Below are 23,318 nucleotides of genomic sequence, written 5' to 3'. Positions count from 1 at the left end.
GTTTCTGTCATACTATCTTCCAGTTTTCCCAGCAGATTTTGTCAAATACTGAGTTCCTATCCCAGAAGCTGGAGTCCTTGGGTTTATCAAACAGTAGATTATTATAGTCATTTACTACTGTGTTTCCTATGCCTAACCTATTCCATTGATCCACCCCTAATTCTTAACCTGTACCAAATAGTTTTGATGACTGCTACTTTATAGTATAGCTTCAGATTTGGTATGGCAAGCCCACCTTCCTGTGCATTTTTTTTTCATTAGTTCCCTCGATATTCTTGACCTTGCGTTTTTCCAGATGAATTTTGTTATTATTTTTTCTAGCTCTCTAAAGTAATTTGTAGGTAGTCTGATTGGTATGGCACTGAATAAGTAAATTAAGTTATGTAGAATTGTCATTTTTATTATATTAGTTCAGCCTATCCATGAGCAATTAAAAATTTTTCCAATTATTTTCATCTGATTTGATTTGTGTGAAATGTGTTCATACAGTTCCTGAGTTTGTCTTGGCAGGTAGACTCCCAAATATTTTATATTTTCTACAGTTACTTTAAATAAAATTTCTCTTTCTATCTCTTGCTGAGCTTTGTTTGGTCGCATATAGAAATGCTAAAGATTTATGTAAGGCCCTCTTTTTTTCTTAATTTCTTTGATACAATTCTAATATTATTTCATTAATTTATTTATCCTCTAATAATACAAATTGCAAACCAGCCATGATTTCTTAATTTGGCTAACTGTTATCTACAACCTCCCATAAATTCACCATAGTGATATACACAAAGCTGGATTTCTTTTTCAAATTGACGTTATTTAACATGGAAACCAGCAGGGGTTGTGGACTGCCTTTAGTTGTCCTCATTCTTACTCTAATGATTGGAATGATGCCACCTGCTGGATACTTACTGTAGAAAAGCTCCGCCATGAGGTGAAGGCCTCTGAGGGCAAGCCATGTGGTCAAGGTCCTTAGCGTCAGGAATTGATGTTGGCTTATGGGAGAAAGAGTCTCCTTAATAAATGATTAAAAGTCTAACTCTTGCTAAAGCTTATAAGTTATTGGTGACCACTCATTAGATATTTTAGAGAGTATAGTTAGAATTTTAGCTCTTACATTACTATAGCAGAAAAATGCAAATAAGATTTTGCCAAGACTTATGATTAAATGATATGAAGATAAATGAAAGGAATTGGGAACATTTCCCTTGGAGAAGACATGATTCAGGTAGGAAGAGGGGGGTGTTAAAGCTATTTTCATTTATTTGTCAGATTATACTTTTAAAAAAGGATTAGACTTATCCTACTTGGCTCTTTATGGCAGAAGTGGGAACAATGAATTAAATTTGCTGAGACAAATTTGAGCTCTTCAAAATGGAAAACTTCCTCATAATTAAAACTATCAAAAAAGTGAAATGGGCTAGTCTAAATAATACATCCTCTTTCACTAAAGGTGTTCAAGGAAGGCTAGACAATGATGTGTAAAATATATTTTTATGGGATACTTATATCTAGTTTGAATTGAAGTAGGTTAACTCTCAAGCATCTTTCAAAACTGAGATTCTTATTCTGAATTGTGTGTGGTTTGTATTGTCACATTTTAAGAAGGACATTGACAAATTAGAGTATGTTCAGTGGAAGTAACTAGGAAAGTGATGATACTGGAAAAGTGAATGGATAATTTTAAAAAGTGGGATGTTGGCTTGCAGAAAGCTTCAGGGGATTATATTAGAGACCGGTCATTTTCTATTTAGTGATTGGTTGGGTCTTTAGTGCTGAATTCAGTTTAACGAGTGGATGTTGAAGAAGGCCAGATATGGGTTTGATAAAAAGATGAATGTCTTTTTTTTTAAGACTTAAGGATGTGATCCTGGTCTTTATTTTTATTTTATTTTATTTTTATTGTTTCCCTTCTGTCCTATTCCCTTCCCTATGATATTTATTCTATTATCTATCTTCTTTCATCCTATCACTCTTCAAAAGGGATTTGCTTCTGTCTGTCCCCTCCCACATTCTGCCCTTCCTTCTTTTGCTCCTCTCTCTTTATCCCCTTCCCCTCCCATTTTCCTGCAGGGTTAGAGAGATTACTCCACCCAATTGAGTGTGTATGTTATTCCCTCCTTGAGCCAATTCTGATGAGATTGAGGTCTTTGAGCCAATTCTGATGAGTGTTAGGCTCATTTACTGCCCAGATTAAATAGATTACTCCACCCAACTGGGTGTGTGTCAATCCCTCCTTGAAGCAACTCTGATGAGTTTAAGGTCTTTGAGCCTTTTCTGATGAGTATAGAATTCATCTACTGCCTTGCTCTTCTCCCACTCCATAAGGCCTTTCCTGTAGGATTTCACCCCATTCCACCGCCACCCTCCCCCTCCCCCAGTGCATACCCCCACCCCTGAACCCAGTCCCAAAGATGTCAGCATGGGGCAGCCAGGTGACACTCCGGACAAATTATCCACCCTGGACCCAGCCAAAACCCAGCCCCAGACACAAGACAGTCACCCACTGCATGAACCTAGGTATATCCCCCAAATCCAATTCTTTATGGTTCTCTAGGGTCTTCTATTTGAAAGTCAAATTTGCCATTTAGTTTAGGTCTTTTCATCATGAATACATGAAAGTCCTCTTTTTCATTAAAGTCCTATTTTTTCTTCTGAAAGATTATGATGAGTTTTGCTGGGTAGGTGATTCTTGGTTATAATCCCAATTCTTTTGCCCTTTGGAATATCATATTCCATGCCCTCTGGTCCTTTAATGTAGAAGCTGCTAGATCTTGTGCTATCCTTACTGGGGCTCCACAGTAGTTGAATTCTTTCTTTTTGGCAGCTGGCAATATTTTCTCCTTGACCTGAGAGCTCTGGAATTTGGCTATAATATTCCTAGGGGTTTTCCTTTTGGGTTTGCTTTCTGGAGGTGATCTTTAGATTCTTTTAATTTCTAGTTTACCTTCTGCTTCTAGAATAGCAGGACAATTTTCCCTGACAATTCCTTTGAAGATTATGTATAAACTCCTTCCTTGATCATGGTTTTCAGGTAAACCAATAATTTTCAAATGATCTCTCCTGGACCTATTTTCCAGGCCAGCAGTTTTTCCCAGAAAATATTTCATGTTGTCCTCTATTTTTTATTCATTTGGATTTGCTTTATTGTGTCTTGGTTTCTCATAAAGTCACTAGCTTCCATTTGTTTAATCCTAATTTTTAGGCAATTATTTTCATCAGAGAGCTTTTGTATCTCCTTTTCCATTTGGCCAGTTTGGCTTTTCAAGCTGTTGACGTTTTTCTCATGTCTTTCCTGCATCACCCTTATTTCTCTTTCTAGTTTGTCCTCTACCTATCTAACTTTATCTTCAAAGTCCTTTTTGAGTGCCTCTATGGCCTGAGACCAATTCATATTTTTCTTGGAAGCTTTAGATATAGGGGCCCTGATGTTGACATCTTCCTCTGAGGGTGCACCTTGATCTTCCTTTGTCATTGAAGAAACTTTCTATGGTCCTCACCTTTCTCTGTCTGCTCATCTTGCCATTCTTTTACTTGATGTTTAGCTCCTTAAAGTGAGGCACTGTTTTCAAGCTGCAGTATTCCAAGCTTCAGAAGTCCCAGGAGGTATGATTCAAGGAGGATCAGGTTCTTCACTTGCCTGGCCTGTTTCTTGGTCCATAGATGAACCCAGACTAACCTGCTAATCAACCAGCTTTGTGTGTTGTGTTTGTCAGCCCTGACAAGCCTGTACCCCTCCCCCACCTGGGCCACTGCTACTCAAGCCTACCCCCTGGTTCTCAGCAGGGATGAAAAACCTAAGTTCTGCCCCAGCACCAGCATAGGCCCCTGTAGTCTCCCCCTTGCCAAGGGCTTAGCCCTCTCGCCAGACTGTGAGCTTAGTTCCATAAAACACTGGTGCTTCAGCTGATACAGAGACTCTGGGGGTCTCCTTCTCTGGTGAGGCCTTCCTGGGACTAGATCTGTGTCAGGATGACTGTGGGGTTGGGCTCCACTTCTGTCTCAGCACAGCAACTCCCTCATTCTGACTTTCCATGCCATTCTTGATTAGAAGATCAGGATGAATGTCTTCAAAATTATATACAACTATTGAATGGACTGCTTTGGGAGGTAGTAGGTTCCCTTCCACTAATGTTTTTTTGAGTGAAGGCTGGATATCTACTTGTTAAAGATATAATTTAAGGGATTCTTTGTCTGACAATAACTGGATGAGATGATCTCTGAAGTTTCTTCCAACTCTGAAATTATAAATTTTACTTCATTCCCACTCTATCTACCCAATCTACTTTCTAATGGACCTAAAAGAAAATTCCTATTCTTTTTATAGTAACTATATATGCGTGCATGTGTGTGTGTGTGTGTGTGTGTGTGTGTGTGTGTGTGTAGGCATTTTGGCTTCTTTTTGGGTATTATGCTATGTCACACATCTACATCCCACTCTGAATTTGAGATGTTCCCTCCCCACCCAGTGGGGGAGTCATATGAGTTTTGTTTAATTTCTTATCATAGGAAGACTATGTTGGGCATTGTTTCCTTTTGACATCCTATAGGTAAACTATATGGTTTCTGTTTTATGTAGAAAAGGTCCTTTACCTCTATAGAAATCTTATCTGTCAAGTTATTTGAATCTATTAGCATTTATATTATGAAATTTTGCCTAGAATCCTTCCAAATTCATGAAAAATAAGCCATAGTGAAACTTTTTTATTTAATGAGGATACATGGTGAATGGCGCTACTCATTTTTCCAACTCGCATTGTGGGAGTACTGGTTTGAAGGAAATCCAGTTTTAACTATCTACCATCCCAAGCATACCTAAACAAAGTAGGATTTGGATCTATAGTTTAGATTCATTGTGCTATTCTTTATATTATTTTTAAGGCTCTTATTTATGATACATTCCAAATTCCTGTGCTTTTAGGATAACTTATTCTCTAGAACAAGTATTGGGAATTATAAAGGTTAATTTAATAATTACATTCATTGCATCAGACCAATGTAAATGCCCTTTATTTAATTAAATTGAGAACCTTTCTGTCTTAATGCATAATTAATTATATCTCAGTGTGGGGAAGGGTACCATTATCCTTTATAATCAAACTCCATACATTTGAATTTGGCATATTAGAGAGTATTTTATCTGAATACAATTACATACATAAAAAAATTCAAAAGAAATTTCTTTTTTGGGGTAAGAAAAAACTCTGGGTGTCTAAGGGAGGGTTTTTTTCTTTTTGCTTTATTTCAGGTTTTGTGTCTCTCAGCTGCAAAACTTTAAGATCTATTGATTTATTTTTATTATGGACTAAACAGAAAAGATTCACAGGGAAAACTGTTTACAGGTTGAAATATTTTATTTCTCACATGTAAATAAAAGACTGTTACATTTTATTTAATGCCAGAAGTGAATGAATGCAGAACATGCAAATCAATGTCTAGTTTAAATGCTATAACCTTTAGGAATTCATAGTTAAATTTAGATAGTTAATATAAAAAGAAAGAACAAATAACTAGAAATTTTGGGGGAAAATCTTAGAATAAAAATGTAGTGGTAGAAATCTGAGCATAGTGAAACATTGCAATGTACATATATTTGTGTACAAATCTTGTATAGGCTTCATTCCAACACCCTCATTAAGAAACTGAGGGTCATGGAAGTAAATTTACTATTGCAATGTCTCAAAATGAGTGTTAGAGACAGGATTTAAACCCAGGTTCTTTGATTCCTGAAATAAAATTCTGGAACACACTATTTCTTCACCTCATAGCACTGAAGACAAATTAATGGTTGAAATTATGAAGGACAATTAGTGAAACATAATATTATTTTCCATTTCTGTTTTCTTGGCTAGTCATTTGTTTTATGTAAAAGTTTTTTTCATTGTAATCATTAATGTTCATTAGTCAATGGAAATGTGTTCAACTTCCACAATTGAGTTTGAACTTCAAATGTTTATAATTGTTCCAAAGAAACCTAGGCCAACTAAATTGTTTTGTGTATTAATATTTTTAAAAATGAAGGCATGGTGTCTTAGTCATACAGATGAATTCTTTTGCAATTGAAATGTAAGCAAAACATTGATCAATTAAAAATATATATGGAGATGACTGTTCTAGACACTGTTTGAAACAAAGAAGTTTCAATTCTGATCCCACCTCTCTCTCTCTCTCTCTCTCTCTCTCTCTCTCTCTCTCTCTCTCTCTCTCTCTTTCAAAAGATGATAGATAGCATGTGTGTATCTATAAAATACATGTATATTATTGTAAAATATGAGCATAATGGATGATTAATGATATATGGATGAGGTCAAAAAACTTTACCAAAAAATGCTCAGGAGAGATGAGCCTTGACCTGGGCCTAAGAGTATAGCAATTTTCCAGTAACTACAGAAGAAAGGAGAGAGACTTTTGGATTATGGAAATTGTGTGAACAAAGGTAGAGAAATATGAGTATTCAAGCCTTACTTTAGATTTGTGTTGAATAACTTTCTTTTTTTTTCAAACTGGAGTTGATGATACATGTAGAGAAGACTAAGAAAAAAAAGTTAGAAAATGTGGCTTGAAACAAACTATGAAGGACCTAGAATACTAGGTCTTTTCCCTTCATGATGTGTAATCTATTGAAAAAGAAAATTGAGCAGAAGAGTGGCATAGTGAAAATAGTGTTTTAGAAATATTACTGTGGTAGTAATGTTCAGAGTGTATTAGAGATACTCTAATTGAGTAGACCAATTCCGAGCCTATCAGAGGAAGAATGAGATGACATGGGCATGAATATGCTGCCAATGAGATTAGAAAGGAAAAGAGATATAAAAGATTTTACAAATGAAAAGGAGGTAGGAATATATGATCAATTCAGTACAAAGGAAGAAAAAGCAATAGTTGACTGGTGTTTTAAGCCTGGGTAACTATAAAAACAGCAAGGAGGAAATTAAAATGTAGAATGATTTGGGAGGAAAATGAGATTAGTTACAAAAATGTTTAGTTATGGTAATAATACAACAGCAAAATTCTAACTGGAAAATTTCAGTGAAGAAGAGGAAAGAAGTACATTCTAGAAATATTCATTTGGAAATCATTGGTATAGAGGTAGAGTTGTAAGAGTGAAAAATGAGGTATAGGAATTTATTAAATTGGCTATTCACTGTGGGTAGTTTTTAACTGCAAAATATAGATCATTCTATCTAATGTAAATAAAATGAAATATTTTTGCATGTCCTATGGGACTTAATGAGTGAATGTCAATAGGGATATAAAATTTTGATGGTGTAAAAAATTTGAATTGCATAGAACCAAAATATTAAAATATAAATAGAATATTGTTTTATCTTTTGTAATCTCAGGATTTTAAAACAAATATCTATTTTGCCTATGCCTATTTTGACATGGAGAATGGAGTCAACCACTGGATTAACTTGTTCTGTTTGGTGAATTTGTATAGGTTTGAATATTCAATAAAATCTTCAGATTATTTCTATGCCTTGATAGAGCTTCAATAAATGTAAGTATGGATCTCAATTTAAAAACCAAAAAAGTTGAATTAAACTTAAGAAATACATAGAGCAAACAATGAAAGAAAAATTTTTATAGCAAAATTTAAGTTGCAAGGAACCTTAATTCTTGTTGCTTGATATCAGAAAACCTAAACCAACTAGAGGTTTAAAGGGACAGAGTAGAAAATTATGCCTAACAGATGACAACTGTTCCAAAAATGGATTATTAACAAAATAAAATATCGATCACTTTTAATTTCACAAACAAAAGAGTAGTGTGGTAATGAGTTGTGCATCAGTAAAAAGAAAAATAAGCAAGATGATGAAACTTGGCTAATTAATTAGCCTTTAGCTAAGCAGATAGTGAAGAAGAAATGTCACTTTTATTAAAATAAAATTATTATATGCCTAGATAAACAATATACATTTCACAAAGTTATTTATTGAGATATTATCAAAAACAAATTTCTAGAACCTAATCAAGAAACTAATTTTTTTTAGGCATTTGGTCTAAATTGCCACCTATTCTATATTTTGGCAAGCAAAATTTCATGTAGTGGGGTGCCTTCAGTTTCTCTGTTATTTTGTAAGGAAGCTATATCTTTTCAACAATGATTTCTTCATATATTATCTTCATTGGCTGTTTCTTTCTTTTTCTCTTGGTTTTGATTAATCCACTTTTAGCCCGTCTACTAAAACCTGTATAAAGAACAAAAATAAAGAATATTGGTTATAAAAGGCATGTCAACTTTACATTCAACTATTAAAAAACACCATGTCAGAAAGGTTGAATAATCTAAAGATGATGTCTAATAATTATCTATTATTAATGATTAATTATTATTAAAATAAATAATTATCTATTCTTATTGGAGAGACTAACTGGATTTTCAAATGTATGATTATGATTTGTTGTGTCTACATATGGAGAAAAAGGACTTCAATGGTATTGTTCTGAATTAAATAAACCTAATGCACTATAGAGATGAGGGAAAGTTCAATTGACTTTTACACTTTCTTCTTCTCCAGAGAGAAAGTAATGAATATTTTGTGAAAATTTAAGAATGAAAAAAGTCTTTGATATATCTATTTGAACTTGAATTTTTAAAAGCTAGAAATTATTAGAAAACCATTAAAATGGTTGTCTTTTGTAAGTTCCATGTTTTTTCCATACATACTCATGCCATAAATATTGGACAATTATTCCAATTAGTTTTGTCAGATATTTCCAGAAAAATGAATAGAATAGCAAGTAGATATTTTAAAGAAAGAATAAAGTTCCTACTTTTTGTGCTCAGTTTATGTCTAGTCATGGGATAAAATTTTTAAAAAATTAATTCCTTGTCAGTTTTCTCATTTGAAATTTGCTTACAACATATACAAAAGTCTTTGGACATTTGCAATTTATCTTGGAAAGAGATTTTCCTACCTTTCTTACAAGTCCTGAGACATGATTTCTTAGAAGTGAAGTTATTTTCATTTCCACCACATCCACTGTAGTTAAAAGAATGACATTTTCCAATAGCAGAATTAAAATAATATCTTTTCTCATTGGCCCTGCAAAGTCCTCTATCTGCAGGAGTCAGACACCAAGAAGGGCCGTAGAATTCTAAGAATATGAAAAAAAAATGGTTAGAACAATATGACATGTGATCATACTCCTATCTTCCCATTACAATAAGTAGATTCAAAGTCTACACATAGTTTATCGAATTTCTTAAAGAGTGTCTATGAATAACCTACAAATAACTATTTTCAATTGAGAGATGAGCTGCATTTTAGCACATTAAAATCAATTCAACATCATATAAAGACTTCAAACTCTCTTTAAGTGTTCTTCAAAACAAAGCTTTCCATTAAAAATAAACATACAATGGAGACAAACTATAAACTATAGTGTTATGATTATACTTTCTGAACAAAAATCCAGCCAGTATTAATACAAGCTATCATTAAAATTATTTATTGAAGGTCACACAACAAAATGTGAGAACTGAAAAACGTCTATTCCTGCTCTTTCTCATTCACAAAAGCATTGGTTGATACACAAAACTGAAGTGATTTCCCAATGTACAAGATAGGAAGTGTGTATTCATGGTATGCCACAAACATTTTAATTCTGTATGGGGAATGAGAATTACAAAAATAAGCAACAAGTAATGTGCAGTGAGCTTTGCCTTTTCAGTCTTTACAACTGGACATACTGAAAAGATTATTGGCCTTGTTGATAGTGTTTTCACATGAAGCACGAAGCAGGAAGGAACTGAAGTCTCAAGTCTGGATAATGGTTAGATGTTTGGCAGAAGAGAAGGCAATGTCAAACCTGCTGCCAGAAGAACTCTTGGGTCTGTGAAGGATCATGGACCTTCTTCAGAATCAGAAGAGAAAATGTGCCAAAGGGTAAAACAGAGATTCCCTTATTCCATGAGGAGGAGAATAAGAGTCTCAGTTTAATGAGAGCAGCTAAATCTCTTGAAAAAAAGTATTTCCCTTAAAGGAAACATGTACATTCTCTGAAGAGAGTAAAAATTCCATCAAGAGTTGAGGAAACAAGCTGCACAGACAGGATGGAAGGTGGGGAAACTTCAGGGTTCTCCCCATGGGTGAGCTACAGAATAGCAAATGCAAATAAAGAAGGTTGTCAAGTTGTCAGTAATGATGGGACATAGAACTTGAGGGTCCAATAGCCAGAGGTTCAGAAAGCAAGAGGCTGCCTGATGGGGAGAAAACCCCAAGGGATTAGGCTGCAAGAGAAAAGAAAAAAAAATGAGACAATGCTGAAATTGACTTGCACATGTTTCCCAACCTTCCCTTTTATAACAATCTGTAGAGTTTTAAATAATAATAGTGATAATGATATTATAAGGATAACCATCATCATCACCATCACCACCACCACCATCATCCTAATAGAGCTTCAAAATACAAAAAACATTTATTTGCAAAATACAATACTATACAAAGTGTCCAAAAATATTAGTATAGTTTTAATCTATTATTGCACCAAGACTTTGGGACACCTTGTATAACTCACTTGATCCTCAAAACAATCCTCTGAGAAATGTGCTACCATCTATTCCCATTTCACAGATGAGAAAAGCAAGGGTCAGAGAATTTAGTTGATTGGTCACACAGCAGTATATGAACACATGATCTTAATTCCAAGTGTAACACTTTACTATTATGCTGAACTTCATCCAACTATCTTTTTGCGTCTTTTCTTTCGCAAAAATATATTGATATGGCATGCTAGATGTTCTGGTATAAAAGCTAATTTATTATGTATGCATGCTTTTTGGGGGGAAAAGAGGGAAATTATTCTCTTGGCAAAAATAGGGAATATTATTAGCAAAATATTATTACATTAAGCCAAATTCATTCAATGTAAATATGTAAGGAATCTCAAATTATATTTTAAATTTATAGAATCTGAGATTAAAAGGCACTCCCAAGTTCAATTAAGAAACGATTTGAGATTGTATACTTTCGTTTGAACCTCTTCTTACAGGGAAGCAATGAGATAGTGGATTTCAAGAACAGTTATGGGAATTTTCTGGCAGTATAAATTTCTAATTTAAATAAACATACTTATGCATCTTCCCCCTAAATTCTTTGTCACCTCTTATTTATAAGATTAACATATGCTTCAAGGATCTGTGATTTCATTGGTGTATGTATTTCTTCCAGTAATGGGGGTCACAATCTGTCCATACCTTAATGAGTTCTGTGGTGAGCTGCTGGGGGTAAAAAATAATCACCACTATAAATTTGGTTGGGCTTGTTCTCAAAGCAAGAAAGGTATATCACTCGGCCTAAGGCTTGTCAGAGCTTGTTCTCCCTTAATGGAGAATGCATCCCCCACCTCTTCTAATGAGTCTTCTGCCTTAAGTCCTACACTGTTTCCTCATTTTGTGATAGAGATGACCCCAACATTTTAAATATGACAAATTTAATGCCTAGGCAGGCTAACTTGCCCAAGGTCACATAAGTAGTATATCAGAGGTGGGATTTGAACCCAAATTTAAGAATCAGTGTTCATTCTACTAAAGAAAGGTAGAACCAAACTGCCTTCAACTGCCATCTTAGAACCTGTCTGGGTTCTCTACAGATTTGTTTTGCAAATCATCCAATAGGCTGATTAGGATCAAGACCCTCTTATAATGATAATATAATATAATGATAAGGCCAGCTTTAACTTTAGGTTTCTGCCTTTTATTAGATTAGGGCCTTGGCATCTCTAGCCTACTATTGACAAATCCGTTATTTCAAACACTATTGGAAAAAGATATTGGAAATAAATTTTTATTTCATCATAGTTACATAGTCCTAATGCCAAGGCAGCTGGTGAATTTAGTGGGAAATTGGAGGTAGCAGTCTTTTCTTGCTTTAATTCTATTCCTTTCAGTTCTGAGCAAGCATAAGACAGGACATCAATGGGACTGGCAGCAGAAGTAACCAATATACATGTCAGTTTATCTTCATTGGTTAGAGAAGCAAGTCATATCAGTGAATGTCTACCATCATGGAAATTCCCCAAAGTAGAAGAGATTGATAGAATTCTCTTTTAAAAAAAAAAAAATTTTTATCCACTGTGCCACCTAGCTGCCCTGATAGAATGCTCTTTTTACCATCCAATGGGGACTATTATGTGGTTTCACTAATGAAATCATAGTATGAAATTGACTAAACTCTGTGGGGCAGGCACTTTAAGATTTGTTAAATGCTTTATACACATTATCTCATTTTATCCTCATTACAACCCTGTAAGGTAGGTGTTAATATTAACCTCTTATTATGGATGAGGAAACTTAGGCCAAATGCAGTGAAGTGGTATAGCTAGTAGGGCAGAAATAGACCTCATGTCTTCCTGGCTTCTTGTTCAAATCTATAATATGATATACTTTATATTGCACAAGCAATCATCTAATCATTACAACCACCAACTCCCATCTAACCCCGACATACTTGTGTTTTATGACTATATTGATAGATTCATATTAAGAGGCTCCTTCAGATAATTAAAAATGAAATGGTCCTATAAGTGTTATAGTGGCATGCCAAAAACTTCCTGATAATAAATACCTTAGACATGAAACACTGTGTTTTTTGTTTGTTTTTGTTTTTGTGAGAAGCTATTTATTTATAAATGTTTGCTACATTAGCTTGGCTCTAGAGGAACACATGGACTTACCTTTTTAACATCAACACTATTGTATCTACAAAGAAAGGAAACAGAAAGGTCTTTAAATACCATTTAAGTGTGAATTGGGTTTCTATTTTAATATTTAGTGGAATCTAAACATACAATAAAAAGGCACTAACCTGGTTTTGCCTTGTTCCCCAAGGAAGTATACAAAGTCAAATGGCTTATCATCTTTAGGGTAACATCATGCTCATTAGCTTGTCTCTGAAGAAGCTTTGTTGATAAAGTTCAACAAATTCAATCAACATTTCTAAGGTGTCTGATAAATATAGCATAGTGCTAGGAACCAAAGAAGATACAGACAAGTACAAGATGGTTCCTGGTTTCTGGCAGCTTATAATATAGGAAAAGTTGAAAATTATGTATGTGGAACCATTTAATGAACTGTAACTTCTATGATATAACAAAAATAAACAACTAGAATACAATATTCAACTCAGTTCAGTTATGTAGAAGCTTTTTAGAGCCAGTATATATCAAAAGCAGGACTTATAACCCAGGTTATTCTGTTTCTAAGCCCATCTCTCTATCTGCTACATCATGCTGTAACTCTTGTTATTTTAAATTTAAATAAAAGTTTAACTTTTTAATTTTACTGATCTAAATTTAGTATCACAAAAACCAGTGTAAATCAAGTCTACTTTGATTTGACAAATAGTGAAGCACTTCACCTTATTTAAACATATAATAAATGATATAACAAACAGGTTCATTTCACATCATACAATAAATATGTTGCTATATTCTTCTCACTTTCTCTGTCTTCTCCCCAAAAAAGTGGTGTGTCCAGGGATTTAAAGAAGGGAAAGAGAAGTTAGTTTAATCAGGAACAAATATTTTTTCTAACTCTTCTACTATTTTGGGAAATATTATCCCAGTTGTTATTTGATAAAATAACAATAATGATACCTTATGTTTAGATAATTTGCAAAGCACTCTAAATCAGTAAGCTACAACCTTGATAGGTAGCCAGCAGATAATGGGGAAATATTCTGCATTTCTTCAAGCACTTAGCTAGAATGGAGATGAAACTCTAAGCAGTTTGCTGAATCTCAAGTCTTTGTAAAATTTTCACAAATCAGGCCTGTAGGAATTCTTTCCCACTGGAGAGAAAATATTTAAACCGAATTAGGGAATAGATAATCTGAATATTTGTGTAAATTTGCCTAAGGTATGAAACAGACTTACTGATAAGATTGTCAAGATTCTGACAAGTGGAGAGAATGCTGGAATAGCATTAGTAATCAATATGATTATTTAGGAACTGTCTTCAAACTGTGATGGTCCTAAGGAAAGGAAAGCTTAGGAGGGCACAACGGAGGGGGGGGGGGAGGAAGAAAACCTTAAGGCAGAAATTTTCAAGAAGCATAATAAATGTTTTCTTCTCTACATGATAGAAGAATGACTTTTTTCAGCTCCCCATGAATCAAACACCTACAAAATGTTCCATACTCATAGGTGAAAATTAACATTTTTTTCCTGGACTCCTTCAAAGTGATAAAAAACAATCAATTCAGAGGAGCTTCCTTTTGGAGAGTCGATGGCTTTCTTTTGGCTGGAAATGATTCACATGTTTCACGCTCAGCAGGACAGCTTTGTTGAGTGTTGGTGAGAGTGCTTCCCAATCGGCCTTGATGCCAGGACACCAGCCTCACCTACAGAGGGACAGCTAAGGTTCAAAATGTCTGTATCTTCTTCAGTGGATGGCAGTGAAACACACAGTAATTCCATCTTTTGATACAGAATTTTTAAAAAATCTTTTAGGGGTCCTATTAGTTAAAAAAATTAAAATTAAAAATTAAACGATGATATTAAGGGGGATAGTAACCAGAATAATAGCTAAAATTTGCAGCAGGGAAGAACAATTAGCAAACAATCTCTCTAGTCTGTTAGTGTATTTAATTAAGAACTTTAAAAAAATGATTGTTTTTAATTTTTTTTTAAATTTTTTGGTCAAGGCCTATGATTTCATCAATGCACTGAATTCGTAATGTGCAATTTACTCTGCCAACACAAATTGGCAACTTCTCTGAAACAGAAAGGGTTGGCTTGGACACCAAGAGGCTAAGTGAATTTTTCAGGGTCACTTAGCCAGTAGTGTCAAGGTCACTTCTTCCTGATTTTCCTTGCCCAACTTTCCTTTCTATACATTTCATCAATTTGCTCCTCAGTTAGGGTCCTTAGGAAATGAAATTAAGATAACATTTCATATTGGGTAGGTCACATAAAGAAAAACAATATTCTTTGAGTAAAATCACTGATTAAATTTGAAGACCTTATATTGTGGTGAATAAAAATATAAATGGAAGGAAAATTCATGACTATAAATTATTCTTCCTTGCTAAGAACATTAGTTGTGTGAGAAAATAATGGGATTTGGCAGATACTCAAAGTCCACCTGGAGATTGAGCTAAACTGATTGAATTAAGTGAGAGTGATTGACTTTGCTGATTAGCCTACTTCAAGTTAATTAAATCATAACCATACCTGGCTAGCCCTTAAGAAGGTATTGTTCTCAGAAGCTAAGGACTTTGAACTCAACTGGAGGCCACCTTCAAGTCCAGTGAACCAATGGATTTGGATAATGCCTACCAATCAGCTTGAAGCAGTGTGTAAGGACTGCCTCTGCTCCAGACCTATAAAAAAGCTTCCACACTCAGTTTGCTGGAGAGTTTGTGGTTGAAGCAAGCTCATGGCAGAGGACTTGAGGAAGAACCAGATCAGGCTGGAACTCTAGCCTAGATAAGCCTTTTCTTAACTTTCTGAACTCCACATGAATACCTGGTATGCTTTAATAAATGTTAAATGCCCAAAGACTGGTGCTAAAGCTTCTAAATTAAGGTGACCACACATTTAGATTTTAAACAGCACAGTTGATTTAGGTATACATACACAGACACAGCCATATTTCCCTCCAAATATACTTGAGAACTAGAAGATTCAGGTGGAAGTATTTCTCTCAGAATAAATTATCTATTACTAGAAAAGGACATTGTCAATCATGTCTATTAGTAATCTGTGGACATTTGAACTGATCAATGAACAAGCATTTATTAAATGTCTACTTTATGTCATGCATTGTGGTAGGCACTGGGGATACAGGTACAAGTTATGAAATAACTCCTATGCTAAAAGAGTTTCCATTCTATTGTAGAAGACAACAAATATATACACATGTATGTATATCTATATGTGTATATGTGTGTTCATATATCATTATATAATACATATAATTTTATTACGTATTATTTGTATATTATTCTTTCATATTACATATTTAACTACTTTGTATTTATTTTTATATATAAACATGCATACATAATGTATATCTATATAAATGTGTATATAGAAAACACATTGATTATATTATATACACATATACACACATGTACATAGATCAATTTATACACATATGCAGATAGACACATACACATATACACACATACATATATGTATATTATTTGCCATCTTCACCAATATAGTTTATTTGGGTGTGTATGTGTATACAAATACAAAGTAGTTAAACACATGGTAATTTGGGAGTGAAGTCACTAGCAGATAGGGGGAGGGAGCAGGGAAGGCTTTATTCAGAAGGCTGCTGGTGTTGCATATTAAAAGAAGAGAGGATGCTATGAAATGGAATAAGAAAAGAATGCATTGTAAGCAAGTGGGATGACCAATACAAAGACTTGGAGAATAGAAGTGAGTTCTCCTTTAAGAAGCAAAGACACAGGGGGGCGGCTAGGTGGCACAGTGGATAGAGCATGGCCCTGGATTCAGGAGTACTTGAGTTCAAATCTGGCCTCAGACACTTGACACTTACTAGCTATGTGACCCTGGGCAAGTCACTTAACCCCCTTTGTCCCACTAAAAGCAAAAACAAAAACAAGAGGCAAAAACACACAGCAAGTTTGGCTAATTTGCAAAATATGGAAGATGAAGGGATATCAATAGAGCCTAGAAAGAAAGGCTGAATAAAGGTTGTGAAGGGCTTTAAGAACTACACAAAGGAGCTTGTATATTATTTTAGAGGCAATAAGGGATAATTGACATTGATTAAATGGAATTCAAATGGCTAGATTTCCATTTAAGGAAGATTAAGTTGACAGCAATATGTAGAGAGATTGATGGAGTAGTTTAGGACTTGGGGCAAGGAGACAAGTTTAGAAGGATAAATAATATTTTGCAATAATATAGAGAAAGGTAAGGAGGACCTGGATAATAGCATTTTTATTGTTCTTTGAGTTTCACAAACCTTTATGATAATGTGAAATGGCTTAATTGTCTACTTATATTTCCAGGGCTTAGCACTGTGCTTTGTACAAGGCAAGTGCTTCGAAATATTTCAATCTTTCTTTAATTTATTCACCTCACTTAATTTTCACAATTCTGAAAGGTAAGTCATTATTATTATTATCACCATTTTACATATTTTGAGGAAATTAAGGCAGAGAGGTTAAGCAACTTGTCCAAGTTCACACAGTCAGTATCACTGTGACACCAACTGCCAAAACTTAGATATTAACCATGAGATTAGAGAGAAGGGATTAGACATGAGAAATGCTGTAGAGGTAGAAACTGAAAGGTTTGTGAGTTGGTTGGATATGTAGTATGAGGACTGGAGGACTATGCTGAAGTTATGAACCAGGGAGACTGGAATGATGATGGTATCTTCAACAGAAATAGGGAGATTTAGAAGATGTAAAGTTTTGGGGGAAAGACAAAGGCTTTTGGACATGTTGTGTTTAGGATATCTCCAGGAAATCCAGTTTGAAATTTCCAAGACAACTGGTAATTCAAGATTTAAGCTCAGGGGATAGATTTGATTGGATACACAAAATTATGAGCTGTCTGGATGGAAAGGATAATTAAATAAATTGAGAGCTTATGAGTTTACTCAAAGTGTAGAAGGAAAAGAGAAGTAATCCTAAGAAAGAACTTTTGGACAAATACATAGTGAAAGGACATGTAATATAGATTTTTAATAAATAGATAGTTCTATCTTATGATTAATAACTAATTATTTTATTAAGACCAAGGTTTTTCCCCTTTTTCTATTTCCTAATCCAGAAACCAACCAGTTTTGGAAATTTCTATTATTTACCCAAACCAAGATCTAATCAAACAGCAAAAAAATAATTCTAAGTTTGGGTCAGTGGTTGTATTCCTGCTCATTGTATTTGCTCAGACAGGTCTGGGAAAATGCACATCTTTCCTTTGGATAGGCCATGATACGGAAATTAGTCTCTGACTAAGGTTTGGGTGACATAGGCTATGTACCCCAAGACCCTCATTTTAATATAACCCACCTTCCACCGTGTTAACTAATCACAGCTGATTGCCACCCCTCAGGAACCCTTTGAAGGGCATATAAACAGTGAGCCCACCACCATTAGGGGTCTTTGATCTAAGATAAATGACCAAATGACTATCCTTTTATTAATAACATGCTGCCTTATTAATACAATATTGTTACTCAGAAGCTATGTCTTTTGAAATTTTTTAAATTATCACAGATGATAAGCCAGCAAAAGAGACTGAGGAGTGATCAAAGAGGTATGAGGAAAAATGAGAGACAGTAGTGTCATAGAAACTCAGAGGAGAAAGAGTATCCAATAGGAAAAGGTAATCATCAGTGTCAAATGCAGTGGATAGATTAAGAAGGATGAGGGTTGAGAAAAGAGTGTTAGATCTGGCAATTAAGAAATTATCAGTAATTTTGGAGAGAGCAGTTTCACTTAAGTGATAAGGTATAAACCAAGATTGCAAAGAGTTGAGAAGTCAGTGAGGGCTAAAACATTAATATGTCATCTCATATATGGATTTTGAATGAAGAACTATGGATATGTATATATGTATGCATGTGTATACATGTATAAAAATAAATATACATGTATATACATACATGCCACACACAGAGACACACACACACAAACATATATATGAGAGAGAGAGCAAGCATACATTTTCATCAAATTGTATGCTATATTGATCTCAGTATTAGACCTGTCCTAGTTAATTTATTTCCAAATTATTTGTATGAGAAATTCTTCTTAATTGTAACAACAACAAAAACAATATCAAAACACTTGGTTTACATAGACAGTTTGATGGATAAAGAAACCACTGGGCCTTGTAGTCAAGGAGGCCTGAGTTCAAACTTCAGATTCTTACTTTGTGGCCCTGGGCAAGTGACTTAACCTTTTTCAGCTCTGCTAGTTCTTCAACTCCAAAATGGGTATAATAATCATTGCTCTCTCACAAGATTTTTTTGAAGATGAAATGAGAAAATATTTGTAATATACTTTGCAAACATTCAAGTGCTTTGTTATATAAATGTTAGATATTTTTGTTATTATCATTATTCTACAGTGCTTTCAGCTTTACAAAGTACTCTACTCATAACAACCCTTTAAGGAGGATAATGCAGGTATTACTATCCTTGTTGTAAAGATGGATAAACCAAAGTTTAAAAATATTAAGCAACATGTACTTAGTTATATAGCTAATAAATATCAGAGTCAAAATTATTTGGGAATACTCTTATTCCAAATACTTTTCCTACCACAGATACCTTTCAGCAATTAAAATAAATATCTATTTCCAGCTCTATCTAATTTCATAAACTCATTGTTAATTCAGGGTACATTCTTGGCTAATACAGGACACAAATGAATGGAATATATTCACATGTTGGCAAATATCCAAATTTTATTAATGAGACAATGCTAGAAATACATTAACTTTGCTCTATTTAGGACAAAGAAAGTACTGAAAGTGTGGACTTGTGTGTGTCCATAAACTACCATCCAATTATTCTAATGAGTAGAAATGTCCTCATGAGGTAGTTACTTTCCTTTCAATGAAGATGCTCAAGAAGAAGCACGATGAGGATATTCCAAAGAAGATCTTGTATTGGATAGAGTAGAAGGATTTATATCCACTTTGGTCCCTTCAAACTCTATGGTTTTATATGATTCCTAAGAAGAATAATTGTATGCAACTGCAGAAGGCCATCAGAAAGACTTGGTAAAAGTGATCAGGATTCTTCCAACCATCATTTGATGTCTTTATTTTAACTGTGAATCACAAAATCAATCAAGATTTGCTGAATGCCTACTCTGTGAATGCAGATGGTATAGTAAAACAAAACAAAAAACAACCCAACAATAACAACAACAAAAGATGAAGTCTCTGCTCTCAAGGAGCTTTTAGTCTAATTGTGGTGATAAAATTAACAACTATGAAAAGAGTAGGAAGCCAAAACAAGATACTATGTGATTACAGAGTACAAATTATTCATTATATAAAAGATCAGATGAGAGAGAAAATACTGAGTTGCAGCAGTGAAGGAAGGTTTCATAGAAGAAGTATGCCTGGAAGTATATCTTGAAAGGATGATCAGGATTTGAATTGGGGATAAACAAAGACATTTTGCTTGATGGGAACAGCATGAGTGAAGGTATGGAGAGAGTAATGAATATGGTGTTCATAAGTGCATGAAGGGACTGAATGGCAGGTGGTTGTTGGAAAACAGTCAAAAATAAAATTTGTTATAAATTGTGGGGACAGATTATTAAGTAACTTGAAAGCCAGGTAAAGACTTTTTAAAAATAATGTAATAAAATCAGGGAGTCATTGAAGGATTTTGAGCAGAAAGATAGCCTGATAAAAACAAAGTTTATGATCATTCAAATAGCAGTATCCAGAATGAATTGGAAAGGGAAAGACTAAAGTTAAGGAGGTCAGCCAGGATGTTATAGTAGCAATCCAAGTATGAGAATAATGAAGGTATGAATTCAAATAGTGGAAGCAGGAATTTAAAGGAAGCAAGTGTGGAAGCATTTGGCAGGAAGCGAAAAAAAAGGGGGCACTGGGAATAGAGTTTAAAGGTAGCGATAGGATAAAATAGTATCTCATGTTATCAAGAATGTATAATTAGCAGTATACAAGTACTGTTGACCAGTAAGTAGGGAATAATAAAATATTATTAAAATACCATTCCCAATTTCAAAATTTAATGAGAGCTCTACATAACCATATTCTTAATAGCTTATTAGAAGATTTAACTGGTAAAAGTGCCCTCTCACTTTGATATAAAGCTTAGCTATTTCATAGATATTATGAGATCAGCAAAGGATGATTTTGTAAGAACTCATACTTTATACATATGGTAACTTTTCTATGGATTAATCTTAATGATGAGAGTTTTTATCTATTTTAATAATGGTCAAAAATCAATCTCACATGCATGCACAGGCTTGGTGTTAGGGTAAAAAATCATAAATAAGTTACATGCTACAATATTGAAAGAAAAGGCCTGCTATGGCATAGTTGTAAGATTTCCCATTTTGTATTTTGTGTAGCAACTGACCTATGTTTGGGGAAACAATTTCAGAATGTTTCCCTCTCACATTCTGTACTGAAAAAAAAAACCAACAACACATACACACATACACCTTTCCTTCCACTCCCCAAACAAAATATATTTGCACAGACTACCTAGATATCCTGTCATCTATCTAGAAAAGTAAGCAACTTCAGGAGTGTGCATGGAAGGAGGGCTTAGGGGAGCATAGATTATATTCTTTCGTTTTACCTTACTAAGTGTACTGCCTAATTGTTCCTTATCCCAAATGGGAGAGTAGAGCACACTCTGCGGCATCATTTACATCACCCACTAAAATAGGAAGCCTATAAATCCCACAGGGAAAACTATCAATCTTCCATTTCTGTTGAAATAAATAATCTTTCAGGGCAGCTAGGTGGAGCAGTGGATACAGTACCAGCCCTGGATTTGGGAGAACCTGAGTTCAAATCCAGCCTTAGACACTTGTCACTTACTAGCTGTGTGACCCTAGGCAAGTCATTTAACCCCAATTGCCTGAACAAAAAACTAAACAAAACAAAACAATCAAAAAAATAAATAAATAGTCTTTTCACATGCTTTTTATTACGTGGGCTATCTAGCAAGAAAAATGTATTTTGTGTTTTTTTTTGTTTTGTTTTGTTTTTTAATTTTGATACGTCAGAACATTTTTTCCAATCATAGTGTTAAAAATTTAGGCCAATGAAAAGGTATTTTCAACAAATTAGCTACCAATATAGTCTCATAACATTCAAAGTAGCTTCATTATTTGAAACACTTTATACTATTTATTTTATATCAAGGAAAGAAAAATTTCTACTTCCCTGTTTTTGCTCTGATGAAGTACAAAATATTTATATTCACTTCTAGGTGTTCAATATTTTTTGGCATAATTTCAAGAAGAATGTTATCTAATTTATCCCCATTGGATAAATTATTGCTCTCTGAGGAAAGAAAAATTACAAAATACCTTAGAGAAATAGTTAATATATTACCTAATAGGGCTGAATTCCAGGGTATGACTTAAAGATCAGCTTTAATATTTTGTGGAAGAGTTCTAAATTCTAAATAGATATATCTAACCTAACAGTAATGACCTTATACCTATGTAGAATGCATCCTTTATTTTTTAGGATTAAACCATGAATTATTTGTATGTTGCAAAGAAATGGTAGTTAGTTGGTATAGGAGTGAATATTTCAGAGCCCAAGGGAGAAGCAAGAAAAGACAAAGCCTCTCCCTCTCTCTTCTGTTGTTTTCTACTCCTTTTGAGAGTGAGACATATCTTCCTCTTTTTTCATCCAGTTAATGGAGATGTCCCAGAGCAAAAGATAAGAAACAAAGTATCTGAAAAGATTCATCACAGGTAGATTATTCATTTTTGTTTTTATTCAAGGGAGGTTAAAGGGGAGGAATATATCAGAATTCCGCCAACTTTATTGTGAATCTTTTTAAAGGGAAAGAGTTATTTAGGGAGAAAAATATTGGTTTAAAAGCACCAATACACAATTGAAAATATAATTTTATAATTCAATCAGCAAGAAAATTCAAGAATTGCTTTAATCTAAAATTCACTTTATATTAACAGGTTCAACAAAGGTTAAGTCCTTCCTTTAGTGAAAATCACCACATACTAGGCTATTTGGAGGAGATCCATAATTACATTTAGTCACTGGAAGCAATTCCTTTAGCCATTTATGATTTTATTTTGAAATATTTTTATTTTTATATTTTCTGATACTAACAAAAAACTCAGCAGCAGATTCTTACCAAAAAGTTTCCGAACTTCAGTTGGCTTGGCTGTTAAGGAGTTATTGTTTGCTGGAACAGCTACTTTTTCATCATGGTCAACTTGTACTGCATCTACTAGGAAAATTCCACACATAAAAAAAAAAGTTAGTTATCATGTCAGTCTATTGTCATAAGTATCAAATAAGAAATTTGTGGCAGTAATGAGAACACTCATGTTTGTTTTTAAATTTGAAAACTTCTTTATTCAGATCTTAGGGCAAGTGACTTAAATATTCTGAGTTACCTCATGGGTAAAATGAGGACTAATTAACTAGTTGATCTTCCAGGTAATTTCTACCTCTAAATTGATGACCCTATATTATGAACTTCCTGTTAGAAGGATTTTATGTAGTTTAATCTGACTCAATAATTATCAATAACCTGAAAATATATACTATAAATATCATGGCGACAATTTAACAAATGTTTAATAAACAGATCTTTTATACACGACATTGTGCTAGTTGTTTGG

The 23,318-nt window shown here is 34.0% G+C and overlaps 1 protein-coding gene across 4 annotated transcripts in view; it reads right to left on the bottom strand.

The window, feature by feature from the left end:
* Nucleotides 1–7,906: 7,906 nt before the first annotated feature.
* The window catches only part of TFPI (tissue factor pathway inhibitor), a 108,473-nt gene continuing 93,061 nt past the window's right edge, over nt 7,907–23,318 (bottom strand). For 2 of the 4 annotated variants that reach the window (XM_043998171.1, XM_043998172.1), the window contains exons 6-8: nt 22,826–22,921; nt 8,914–9,093; nt 7,907–8,183 (exon numbers count right to left, since the gene is read on the bottom strand). In XM_043998171.1, the coding sequence (XP_043854106.1) occupies nt 8,080–8,183; nt 8,914–9,093; nt 22,826–22,921 (380 nt within the window). In that variant the 3' untranslated portion in view covers nt 7,907–8,079. Of the gene's footprint in view, nt 8,184–8,913; nt 9,094–19,424; nt 19,767–22,825; nt 22,922–23,318 lie in introns of those variants that run through there. The other 2 variants (XM_043998173.1, XM_043998174.1) reach the window with 2 other exon arrangements.

Source organism: Dromiciops gliroides, chromosome 3 (assembly GCF_019393635.1).
Source record: "Dromiciops gliroides isolate mDroGli1 chromosome 3, mDroGli1.pri, whole genome shotgun sequence".
NCBI lineage: Eukaryota > Metazoa > Chordata > Mammalia > Microbiotheria > Microbiotheriidae > Dromiciops > Dromiciops gliroides.
Note: the sequence above shows the minus strand (reverse complement) of the source record. Positions and strands in the feature narration are given on the sequence as shown.